The 12,687-nt window shown below is 40.5% G+C and overlaps 2 protein-coding genes across 3 annotated transcripts; both read left to right on the top strand.

The window, feature by feature from the left end:
- The first annotated feature begins 1,523 nt into the window (after nt 1-1,523).
- On the top strand, nt 1,524-2,921 carry LOC137981000 (uncharacterized). The gene has a single exon (XM_068828375.1). It carries the CDS (start codon nt 1,524-1,526, stop codon nt 2,919-2,921), a length of 1,398 nt encoding a protein of 465 aa, XP_068684476.1.
- A 4,066-nt stretch (nt 2,922-6,987) lies between these two features.
- LOC137979474 (glycine N-methyltransferase-like) lies at nt 6,988-12,455 on the top strand. 2 transcript variants are annotated; one of them, XM_068826726.1, is made up of 5 exons: nt 6,988-7,322; nt 8,489-8,616; nt 9,170-9,426; nt 10,771-10,934; nt 11,587-12,455. In XM_068826726.1, the coding sequence occupies exons 1-5, from the start codon at nt 7,117-7,119 to the stop codon at nt 11,774-11,776; spliced, it is 945 nt and encodes a 314-aa protein (XP_068682827.1). In that variant the 5' UTR covers nt 6,988-7,116; the 3' UTR covers nt 11,777-12,455. The 2 variants fall into 2 exon arrangements, with proteins under 2 accessions (XP_068682827.1, XP_068682828.1); XM_068826727.1 differs by lacking the exon at nt 6,988-7,322 and adding an exon at nt 7,877-8,034 and having other exon boundaries at nt 11,587-11,916.
- The last annotated feature ends 232 nt before the right edge of the window (nt 12,456-12,687 follow it).

Genomic DNA, 12,687 nt, shown 5'->3' with positions numbered 1-12,687 from the left:
AAAATCGTTTTGGTCAACCATTCAAAATTGTTAGAGCGTGTATAGATACCTTGACTAAAGGACCTGCTATTGCCCCTCAAGATAAGGAGGGCCTTCAACGCTATGCTGACCTAGCCCAAGTTATGTATGACACACTTGAGTCTATGGGATGTTTAGGAGAAATGAACACGGACAGTCTCGAGAAAGTGGTTTTAAGGTTGCCCAAATGGCTTCAAGACAAGTTTCGGGAACATCTAAAAAAGTTGGAACGCCAAGAAAAAATTTTGCCCACATTCAAAGATGTTGTTGAGTTCCTGAATGATCGAGCTGATTTGGCTAATCATCCGTTTTTTACGAGCCCCTCGACCGAGGTGAAATCCCTCAGGCGGAATGAAGATCGTGACAAGCCGAACCTGCGTCACCTAACTACTCTTACCACAAGCAGCATTAAGGAGGACAGCAGATTTGCAAGAGTTAAAGACGTCAAACCCAGCAACTGCCTCTTGTGTACAGAGTTTCACCCACTCTATCGTTGTGAAATGTTCAAGTCTAAGCCCATTGAGGAAAGAAGAGAGCTAGTTTTTAAAAAACGGATTTGCTTCAACTGTATCAATTCTACAGAACATTTGGCTAAATAATGCAAATCACCCGTACGGTGTAAAGTAACGGAATGTGGAAAGTCTCACCACACGCTGCTTCATCAACCAAGTCCTACCCGAGGAAATGCTGCTCATCAAACGAGCAACACCGAAATCACAGACATCCCAGCCATCACAACACCCTTGCCGAGTATTCAAGATGCGACTTCGAGCACATGCGCAGCTGCAACCGTAGCTGAATCTTCCGAGAATTTCCTGCAGATTATCCCCCTCAGAATTATTGGCGATAATGGAAGACACATGACTACTTACGGCTTGATAGACTCTGGCTCTGACGTTACCATGATTAATCCATCCCTCGTCCAGCAGCTTGGTATTCAAGGGGAAGAGGGACAGCTGCTTCTCTCCACAGTGAGCCAAAGAGACAGGCAAGAGAAAGGAGTAAAGGTTGACTTCAAAATAGCTCCTGTTGATAACTCACACACTGAACATGTTACCGTCCACAACGCGTGGGCTGTTCGAGATCTTACTATCCCTCTTAAGCACGTGACTGCACGCAAGAAGCTGGAGCAATTGTCGCATTTGCGTCATGTACCATTCCCTGAAGTTGAAAGAAAGAAAGTTTCTATCCTGATTGGAACAAGCCTTCAGGAAGACTTTATTGCGTTGGAAGTGAAAAAGGGGAAACCACATGAGCCGTTTGCAATACGATCCTGCCTTGGCTGGAGTATCCTCGGTGGCTGCGTTAGTGTAAGCAGTAACCGCCAGTTCAATCTAAATTATGTTTCGTCTGAAGATGTCTCTCTTAATCGGAAATTGGAGGAATTCAGGCGAATTGAGTCATGTGGAACTGTTAAAGAAGATTGTGGCCCTATGTCAGTTGAGGACTGAAAGGCGCTGAAGATAATAGATAACACGATTTCTTTGGTTGATGGGCATTATCAGATGGGCCTACCCTGGAGGCAAGAGGAACCTTACCTCCCATTCAACAGAACCCTAGCAGAATCCCGTCTTCAAACCCTGAAAATGCGATTAAATCGCGTTCCTGGCCTAGAAGAAAAATACCGAACTGTCATAAACGACTACGTTGCTAAGGGATATGCAACTCAGCTCAGTGAACGAGAGGCCTCCAAGAGATCGAAGGTCACCTGGTATTTGCCACATCACCCGGTGTTTAACGTTAACAAGCCCAACAAAGTACGCGTAGTATTTGATGCTGCCGCCCGCTTTGATGGCATCTCCTTGAATGACCGATTGTACCATGGCCCAGATCTCACAAATAATCTGGTAGGCGTTCTCACCCGTTTTCGAGAAGATGAAACCGCCTTCACAGCTGATATTGAAGCAATGTTCCATCAGGTTAAGGTTCTTCCCGAAGACGCAGACGCTCTAAGATTCTTGTGGTGGGATGCTGCTCCTAGGCAACCTCCTAAGGAATATAAGATGCTCGTTCATATATTCGGTGCGACGTCATCGCCTTGCTGTGCCAACAGGGCACTCCGACAGACAGCAGATGACATTAAGGGCCGGTATAGCCCTGAGGTTATCACGACAATATACAGGAATTTCTACGTAGATGATGTACTGAAATCTGTGCCAACGACAGATCAAGCAATCTGGCTTGCAGAACAGCTGACAAAACTATTGAGGGAAGGTGGATTCCATCTAACAAAGTTCACAAGTAATAGCCGGCAAGTTCTAGAGGCCCTACCTCAAGATAAACGAGTGAACCCATCTATCAATCTTGACCTTAACCAACTTCCATTCGGGCGTGCACTTGGATTACACTGGGATGCAGCTTCAGATACCTTTCAGTTCAAGGTCGTTCCCACAAACAAGCCGTCTACCAAACGTGGTATTCTTTCAACAGTTAGTTCTCTTTACGATCCTCTTGGATTTCTGGGCCCATTCATTCTCCCAGTCAAGATCATCCTCCAAGAACTCTGGAGAATAGCTGTCCAGTGGGATGATCCTATACCAGGACCTTTACTAACACGTTGGAATAAGTGGATTGAGTTTCTTCCCCTCGTTGCAAATATCAAGATTCCACGATGTTTTAAGTCCTTTTCTCTGAGGGTAATTCGAGACGTCCAAATGCACTATTTTTCGGACGCGTCGAACGATGGTTATGCTGCAGTAGGTTACTTAAGCCTTGTTGATGATACTGGAAAGATTCATTGTGCCTTCGTTATGGGAAAGACCCGCAATTCTCCGCTGAGACAACAGTCTATTCCACGCCTTAAATTACAAGCGGCTGTGGTTGCTTCGCGCCTGCACATACTTCTACGTGAAGCTGACTCGACACACCCCTTCATGGAGTTACATTCTGGTCAGACTCCCTGACGACCTTGCAGTACATTACAAACGACAAAAAGCGATTCAAGCCATTTGTTGTAAATCGAGTGAATGAAATCCGCGAAGCCTCCACTCCTCAACAATGGCGACATGTGCCAACCTCCCTTAACCCAGCAGACGATGCGTCCAGAGGACTAGACCTACGCGCTCTAAAGTCAAATTGCCGCTGGCTCTCTGGCCCGAGTTTCCTCCTAGAGCCTGAAGACCAATGGCCGATTAAAAGGATCGGTAACATCCCAGAAGACGACAACGAGGTTCAAGTCCAAAGTACAGTCATGATGATTGACCGCGGATCATCACTGGATCGACTTCTTCGGCGTTGTTCGTCGTGGCCGCGCTTGTTAACTCTTGTCGCCTGGCTATTACGGTTTATCAACCATATCCAGAACAAAGGCAGAGAGAAAGGAAGAAAATCCCTGTCAGAGATGCGCAGCTCCTCCAAGAAAGTTGTGCAGTTGGTACAGCGCCAAGCGTTTTTCGAAGAGATTGATTCCTTGAGCGAGGGACGTCCAGTTAAATGTCAGAGCAAGCTCGCCAGTCTTCTTCCTGTGCTCATAGAAGGAACCTTGCGCGTGGGAGGAAGAATCCGTCACGCTCCTATTACGTTCGAGGCTATTCATCCAATGCTACTTCCTAAAGATCTTGTTCTAATCGTCGATGAAAAATCTCCTCGTGGAAGATGGCTCCTTGGCCGAGTTCTGAAGATCTTCCCCGGCGACGACCAACGTGTCCGAGTAACTGAAGTTAAGACGAAGAGTATGTATGTAAAATTAATATAACATGGGAAAAAGGATCAACCACCGAAACTCCTATGCGACATAAAAATGGTTTAACTACGTCGTTACTTTTTTTTTTTTTGAAAATGGCAAAAATTTGGGTCGGTCGGACGATGCTAAACGGAGATAAAAAAGAGGATGGCTCAAGTGAAAAAGAAAAAAAAGGGCAATACTTTAAACTTAAATAAAGACGCCAATGTGTCTTGAGAATACATGGGTTGTGTAACTGCTATTCTCGTGTTTCCGGTTAGTTTATCTTTATTTATGATTTTGGTGGTACGAATTTAAAAATTTAAAAACAGGAACCTGGCACCACAAGAGAGCAGACGAAACTTGCCTTACGTTACCCAATACCACACAGCTGTGACGAACTTAAAACAAATCCCTATGAAAGACAACCATTGCTCAAAGATATCTACAAAAACCCGCCTCTCATATGTTACAAAAGAAGGCAGTCAATCAAAGATATACTCGTGAGAGCCAAATTACAAAACTGAAAGGCTAAAACACGCGCTAAGCGGCTAGGAAGTAGTGTTGGATCACAGGCGCCCCAAGGTCAATAGGGAACTTTGTAACCGGCCTTGTAACCCTGCCCTAACTGGGGTCCTAGTTTGTCAACGACACAATGATTTGAACGTTTTTGAAGTTTAGCAACACGAGATGTGACTGTGATTGGACGAACGGGACAATGCAGTCATGCCGCGACCCAGGGGAATAAAACATGAGTCGTTACAAAGTTCGACCGTCCAACATTGCTGAGAAATGCAGCTGCCGTTTTGGTTCCGATCGAGTGGTCAAACTACCGCCTGAGATCGCTCGCAGGGCTGCTATTACTTTGTTGGTAGGTTGAAATGAAAGTTTAATCCTTGTCAATTGATTCCGATGTGGAATTGTATCCGTGGGAGCATTTTATCCAAGAATATTTGACTCGATTTGGTGGGCTCTTGACAATTTAGTGTGCAGCCTCGGGATTTTATTATACTGTTGACAACCGAGGAATTGAAAACGGCTCAAATCGCGTTGAATCTGAAAAAAAAAAAAAAAAAACCACAGGAAGGAAGCGAGCCACAATGGCAATAAGTTCAAGCTTTTTAGTTGAGAATGTTTTTCGTATAATTGTCTTCTCAAGTATTTTATCGGGATTCCCATACAAATACTTATATTTTTGTTGGCCTTCCCTCACACTGAGCTTGGGGTGCCTGTGGTAGGCCTGTCACTCTTGTTCAATGTTTTGACACTCCGTGGAAGTTGTGCCCGAAATAATATTTTCTCTTTCCGCAATAATTGAATTTCAGCTCTTTACCTTCTCATTTAAGGACGTTCGCGCCCATTGCTACTGCGCTTTTTTTTGCGCATGTCACGCACACGTCATGCATCGCAGACCACGAAGGTAAATACGATGCTAAAGGTGCAAACATTTTCCACAAGAATGGAACGTGAAAGCATGTGGCATTATGGGATAGCTGTGGACCCAGGTCTTCTCGGAAATGTCACGCAATGGCGTGACAGTGCGAATAGACAATCGCTTTGAGAACTTCGCAGCGATTTTACTCTCTTTAATGCTCGGTGACCCCCATTTTTCTTTTCGTAGATCACTTTCTTTCCTAATTTTGTCCATTTTAAGCAAAAACAAAAAAAATTTGTACGTGAGAAGTTAAAAATATTTCGCCTTTTATGCTCTCGTACGACGGACGTTTTCTTTCTTAGACTAATATGTATCGTTTTTCAAGGTCTATTTCAGCTTAGAAAAAGACATCAGCTGCAAAAGTTTGTTTAGTTATATTAGTTATGTTGAATTGAGTACGTTTGCCTGATCTAAATTTCACTAATGTAGCTTTTTTATGGCTGACAGTTGTAAGCTAAGATCGTCTTAAAATAACGCAATCTTCTAAAAGTGCACCTTATGATCTCGAAAACGAGCACGGTGACCCCCCATTTTTTTGCCTTTTTGGCAAAAGTAGATCATTACCTTTCTGCGTGGCAAGTTTAAAAAAAATCTGTACGTGGGAACGTTTTGGGCGCGAACGTCCTTAAAAGAGCCACACAATCAATAATATCATGTAAAGCCGCGAAAAGCGATGATGGTGTTGTCCCACATTTTCGAAAACCGGAGAGTATAATTCTAGCTTATGCGCTACAGCATATTTTTGTCGTTGCCGACGGCGAAAGTTGAGGTTATTTTAATTTTTTTGCCGTCAGAAATCCCGGATCTCGGGGCTTCAAAGTGACGATTTCCCGGATCCAGCTTCGTAACAGAGCTAAATCCTGCTTCCCGTCCATACATGCAATCCCGAATCCCAAATCCCTAGATCCAAAAAGGCCAAAGCCCGGATCCTGAAAATCCTATTCTTGGGTTGCACGTCACGCAAGTGAAAACATAAATCGCTTACCATTTAAGAAATTGAGTCAAGAAATGGAAATGTTATAGAAGAGGAATGAATAAACAACGGGTCCAAGTCTCAGGACTGTGCGATATTCCGTACTTGAGTTATTGGGCAAAATATATTACTCAATTTGTAGAGTTGAGTATGTAGGCGCCATGTTGGTGTCAGTTATTGGTGTACTGCTGATCGAAGTACACCAACAAGGCGGCGGGAAACCTGTAGAAACATTTGGAATTTAGTTTCGCTGTTTTTAACACTTTCTTCTGTATAATGAGCTAGCAAACATTTGTATAGACACGTCTCCTAGTATATTGGCTGTTTAGGCCACAAAAACACGAGGGAAATCGATGTTTTTATGCAACTGACATGTTTACATGTCATCCACTGTGAAGAACTCTGAAATTCAAACTGCTCTATTTTCAAAACTAAGCACAGTACCGAGCTGAAAACATGCACACATATGTATTTTTAAAATCTCTTGTAGCTGATCGAGATAAAAACTCAAAAGGCTGTTTAGTTTTGTATTTTATTTTTTTGAGAAGTCAAGTGCAAACCAAGAATTGGGGACCCTCTCACATTTTGGTCTGCGCTTATATCGTAAAACGAAAGCAACATTTTCATTTTTCGTTCAGAATTTGTTTTCCCGTGATATGTGTACCGGGGAACGCATATCACGGCCGCCGCAACAGCTGCAGCATCCTACCCATGAAGCTAAGGTTAGTAAATTTGCGTGACGCTCTTTGACTGAAAATTCCCGCCAAACGAGAATCTCGCGCGTTTTTTTTAAGATAGAGACACACCCCCAAGATTTTTCCATATTAGGAATCATATACCAAATTTAGTGGATTTAAGACAATAGCCCTTCCAAAAAAGGAAACCAAAACAAGTCTTTCCAGTCCGGCCTGACACTGAACTACAAACAAAACGTCGAAGTCCTTCAAATCTTATGATTATAATATATCGTGACCAGAGGTACTTTTCAGTAATTTCTCGGAATAGGGAAGCCCACATACTGTTTTCAGCATGGTTGATAGCATTTATCGCACTCGCTCGTTGGGAATTGGTGTTTCGGGAATTCCTGATCAGTACGCAGATGGCAAGGCAGCGAAAGTTTGGCAGCATTACATCGGCGGGCACAAGAAACGAACTGAGTCGTACAGGGAGTTCTTCTGTAACCTTTTGAACGAAAACGGGATCAAACACATTCTTGATGTGGCTTGTGGCACAGGGTAGGAAAATCGTTCAGAATCCTTATATCTTAACATTGGCGCGCAACTATGTTGACGATCTAGCTTTGTGTGTTTAAGTTAAACTTCCTGAATTTGCATGAAATGGTCACGTCGCGATATGTAAGTAGTCAATACAGCATTTTCAGTTGAATAAAATATTTTCAACTATTCTGATGTCGAATTTTCGCAGGTCTTTTTATGGATTTATTTTTGTAGTTTTCAATTTTAGGTGTTTGATAAATAAAAATACCAGTGTTTGGAGTTGTGGGATAGTCTAAAAACACCTATTATTTTCTACCCTGCTTGACAAGCCGGTTCTCCTAGGAAACCATCAGGTTATTTACTGGTTTCTAAAACGACACGTAGCTGGGGATTACAAAGGGTTTTGTTAAAGAGCATGCTAATTGCAATGATTTGTAAATACATGTATCATTTTTACCGATCATATAAACTTTACTGAGTGTAGTTTGCATGCATTTCACCACAGTTCCACTGGAATTCTTTGGTGTAACGATAACACTTTTCAAATCGCGTTAATGTTGGTTTACAGATAAACAGCTCTCAAAACTTTGCGTTTTAGAGATAAAATCTTATAGAACTTCCGCCAGTTACGCAGTAGTCATTTGTCATATGGTGTATAAAGGTTGCCCTTCCTTCACCTTTCAAGCCTCCAAGGTTTGATGAAAAAGGAAGGATGCCAGTTTTTGACAAGGTAAACTTTATTTCACTTTGTATTTCGCTTTTTTATTGGAAAAAAGGACTTAACATAATGATTACATGTATGTACCCTGGGTGATATGAAAGAGGTTGGTTCATCAAGTTTATTGCATTGCCCAGATGAAAGTGCTGATCGAACTTTTACATTGTTTCAAACTATTCAAGACTCTCTGCTTTTTCCAGAGTAGTGTATAATTCACTATTCTTAAAAAAAAGATTTGTGCACTTACATTAGCTCTAGTCTAGTAGGTTTGCAGATAGCCTATTCACCATGACAACCCAAATATAGATGAGTGAGACTAAAATAAACAGCAAGAAACTGCTAAAATAAGATCCTTTACCTTGTGTTTGCACATTGATGTTCTTGTACTGCTGTTTGTATCTCTGGTGTTAATAGGCCTTAATCAGAAATTAACTGATTGTTCTTTATGTTTTATGTATCTTTTCAGAGTGGATTCTATAATGCTCCTTGAAAATAACTTCAAAGTAACCAGTACAGATGCCAGTGACAAAATGTTACAACAGGCATGGAAGATTCGCTGGCAGCGCCGGAAAGAGGAAGCCTTTGACAACTGGGGTAGGGTGACTGATGCAAAAAATAACTGTGATACTACCTATTATGTTCCGTCGCTTATAACACTGGGTAAATATTTTATTCATAAAAAAAAAAATTATTCATGTACATGTAGGTTGATTAACCATGTGTACCAACTAATACAGATCTTATGTACACATGCAACAAATGGGAATATGAGATGATCAAGTTAAAGCATCTTTTGTGGAAGATGTCATTTGTGTCAACTGAATTACTGGGACTTTATGTACAGTATGAGTCAATAAAAATAATTTTATAATGTGGCAACATCTTATAGAGCTCAATGGCCTTTTGTGGGGCTACTTTAGGCCAGCAGGATTCACCGGTTGCTAAAATACTCAACCTATAAAGCACACCCTTTGACAGCTACTGTCATGTGAAGAACTACTGGTAAAAGCAGTGAACTTACATTTTCAAGGGAATGTTCTTGTTACATGTAATTAAAGCTTAAAGTTTATGGATGAAGACTTTATTTTTTTCTTGTACTTAGTGGCAGTTCAGTCTCATTTTTTAATAATTTTCTATTTCCTCTCAGTTATTGAAGAAGGTAACTGGCTTTCCTTGCATGAGGCCAACATCAGTGTTCCAAACGAAGGATTTGATGCAGTCATCTGTCTTGGAAACTCCTTTGCTCACTTGCCAAACTTTCAAGGAGACTTTCAAAATCAGAAACTTGCGATTCAAAACTTCAAAGACATGCTAAGACCAGGAGGAGTGCTCTTTATTGACCACCGCAATTATGATGCTATTCTTGATTCAGGCAAAGCTCCATCTCGCAATTTGTACTACAATGTAAGTAAACCCTTTCAAGGAGATCCACACCTACTATTTAACCCATTGACTACACTTCACAGATTTTAGTCTGTCTAACGCCACACAATTTTTACTTGTCAACGCGAGGCATCCCTGGGGTACCAGAGGAGTGAATGGATTAAGCGTAGGAGAGGCAGTGGCCGGTCTTTTGGTTAAGTTCTAGTTTTGTCATTGCACAGTATGTTAGGGCTAAAAGGTCACACAAGTTTGGGTACTGATAATTTCACTATTATGCAATATTACCACTAATAGAAACAAACTGCCAAAAAATGCAGATGCAGACAATAAAAGACATGATTAAAACTGATTGCATTTGGACAATATAAGAAGCTGGCCTGATTTTCTCAAGTTTAAGACTACGTGCCTGGCTGTTTCTGCTGAGATCTTGTTTGTGATTGAATGATAATTTTAATTAACAGAAAAGGAATGCTTTTTACAGTTTACAGCTTTTACGTTCAAATGATAGTTTCCTAAAACATTTCAAAGTACCATGATAATATTATCCCTTTGATGTCCAAACCGGCCACACTTAGTTTTTTACTAACACCAGACGATTTTACTCGTCAATGTCCCATTAACGATTAAGACTTGTGTTTGGTGGCAAATAGTAATTATTAGTAATCAAATAATACTGTAATTATTATTCATATCCTTTTAGTTTTACAGCCAAAGCAACCAAAACAAAAGTTAATCATGTGTGATACTAATTGGCATACAGTGTTAATAAAATTATCTAGTCCATGTTACACTTTGATAGGCCAAAAAAGTTTCCCTGCTAGCAGAGGTCTCGTAACATTTCTTTTTGCATTCGCTAGGCTGAGGAGTACAGGAAAAGAGATCTCTGCCATGGGTCTAAACTCACTTCGATCCAACCATGCCGTCTACAACCTTAAGTGAGCCTCACACAACATGAAGTATCGTGTGAGGATTCAAGTGCTAGGTAACTGTGGCATATGCTCAACACAGTGAGTTTCGACCCAATGTGGCAGAGGTGTCTTTTTTTCCATACTCGTCAGCCCGGCGAACAAGACCTCTGCTAGCAGGGAACAAAAAAGTGAAAGAAACCTTTACATTAATTTTACGTGCAGTTTTTTTCTGAATTATTATTTGAAGCTTGTAAGGCCCAAAACGATAAAACTGAAATGAGCCAAAAATGAAAATACATGCAAAACATGCAAAGCAAACTGGAAGTTGAGGCATCCACACACAAATTGCATTTCTTGTCCACTATGCCTTGCTATATAATTTAATTGGTTTAATTTACACTGCACAGTAACTATGCAAGATAAAAATTAATAACATAGAAGTTATTGTTTTTGCCAGAGTGACTGTATTGAAAGCATTAAAACCTCAGTTCTCTATGTGGATGGCAAGGAAACCATGATCACTCTCGACTATACTGTAGACCCTTCCAAGGCTTCAGATGATTTTATGGAAGAAGGAGAACCTATTGCCAAGAAGGGGAAATTCTCTGAGGGGGAAGTCAGGTATTTTTTTCCTTTTTCTCTTAATGTGTTGTCTCTTAAAGGAGCCACTTACATGTACAATTTTTACTCAAACAACCCTTCCCCCTCACCCATTGTTTTCAACATTGACCAAAAAAAAATTCAATATTTAAAAAAAAAGACTGAACTCTCAAGGCTCACAATCACTTCACAAAAATAATTTGCAGGACGAGAAGTTAAATTCTGTCAAATCATCTTCTGTCTCTCTCTGTGTTGTCAAACATCATGCTATTTTTGAAGAGCATGAATCTTTTTGTGTTGCATTCCTTTAAATGGTTATAATTTTCATTTTTTGAAGGACTGAAAGCAAAGAAGGAGAGTGGTTATTGATATCAATAAAATAATATTACAGACTGAGTATAGTATTGCAATTACGGGAAAACTGAAGTAAATACAGTGCCTACATCCAGGCGTTTTATTACAAGCTATGTAAAATTAATATGTTATCACTAAGTTATGTATGTAGTATGTATGTAAGAGTGACTGCCACAAGTTTACGTTGATTAGCCCAGGCATCCACTTCAAAAGTTATTGAAACTCCTGCTATTGCATCTAAACATCTTTCAAAGATTCAAAGCAGGCAAGGTCTACTGGGCTGGATGTTAACACTAATCTACTATCATTCACTCGGCAGCAAATTCCGCCTTTCATACTGCCCATTGCGTCTCAACACCTTCAGCAACCTCCTTGGTGATGTTTTTGGGAAGGATGCCAGGCATGAAGTATTTGGCGACTTTGAGCCACTGGGCAAGGTAGAATTACCAGCCTATTATGTTCACATGATCTGGAAAAACCAAACTGAAAATGGTGTTCTGGAAAACTGAATGCAGTGAAAAACCAGACTTTGAGGGTTCAAACAAAAGTACATTCATGCACAAGGAAAACTGTTTTATTTACAATCTAATTTTCCCAAAGTTATGCTTGTTGATCTTAATTAATGTAATACTTGTTTACCAATGGCATACCACAGAGCAGAGCTTTATGAGAATTCCCTCAGAGGTGTATAAGCATACCAGATTAACCCCCCCCCCCCCAATTAGATGCACGCAGATTTTAACAAGTGTCATGAAGTGTGTCCCCTTGCTCCCCTCCCTGACGTTAATATCACTAGTGTTTTGGGATACAGGCAACCTCAAAGTGTCCACCAAATGCTGCTCGAGTAACCCTAACCCTAAACTGAAACTAACACTAACATTTACCCTTGCCTTATTGTTGCAAATAGATAGCAAAGGCTTAGACTTAAGAACTTCATGTTGGATGTCAAATTGTATAGTATAGATTATTCTCCCAATCCCATAATGCAATACGTTTTGGGGGTTCTTTACATAAAAACAAAAGTTAGGTATTTACTCTTGGGACTGTCTCATGCTTCAGTGAACTGGATATTCATTGTTTCAATGCAAATAACCCCCCAAAATGAACTGCATTATGGGATTTGTAAAAACAGTGAATAATTAGGTAATCACATGATTTGAGTGAAATTTGGAATAAAGAAGCAAGAGTAAAATAATTTTTCAAAGATGATTTTTTGCAGTGTTTGAAAAAAATGCTTTATTCTAAAAATGCAACCACTAATTAATGATAATTATAAATGCAAAAATTTCATCTTTATAATTATTTTTGCACTGTTTGAGATTAATTGATGTGCTCTCAGCCAATTGACATGCTGAAATATTTGCAGGTATATTACGTATTAGGTACGTTACTGGACATAAAGTGGCCAGATTGAGCTGGA

Source organism: Montipora foliosa, chromosome 12, assembly GCF_036669935.1.
Source record: "Montipora foliosa isolate CH-2021 chromosome 12, ASM3666993v2, whole genome shotgun sequence".
NCBI lineage: Eukaryota > Metazoa > Cnidaria > Anthozoa > Scleractinia > Acroporidae > Montipora > Montipora foliosa.
This window is presented reverse-complemented; position numbering and strand designations above follow the sequence as displayed.

Bases quoted from the DNA above. Each gene is read 5' to 3' on its own strand.
- LOC137981000 (XM_068828375.1), top strand. From the start codon at position 1,524: ATGGGCCTACCCTGGAGGCAAGAGGAACCTTACCTCCCATTCAACAGA.
- LOC137979474 (XM_068826726.1), top strand. From the start codon at position 7,117: ATGGTTGATAGCATTTATCGCACTCGCTCGTTGGGAATTGGTGTTTCG. The intron at 7,323-8,488 runs GTAGGAAAATCG...GTATCTTTTCAG, and splicing joins GATGTGGCTTGTGGCACAGG to AGTGGATTCTATAATGCTCC. The intron at 10,935-11,586 runs GTATTTTTTTCC...TTCACTCGGCAG, and splicing joins TTCTCTGAGGGGGAAGTCAG to CAAATTCCGCCTTTCATACT.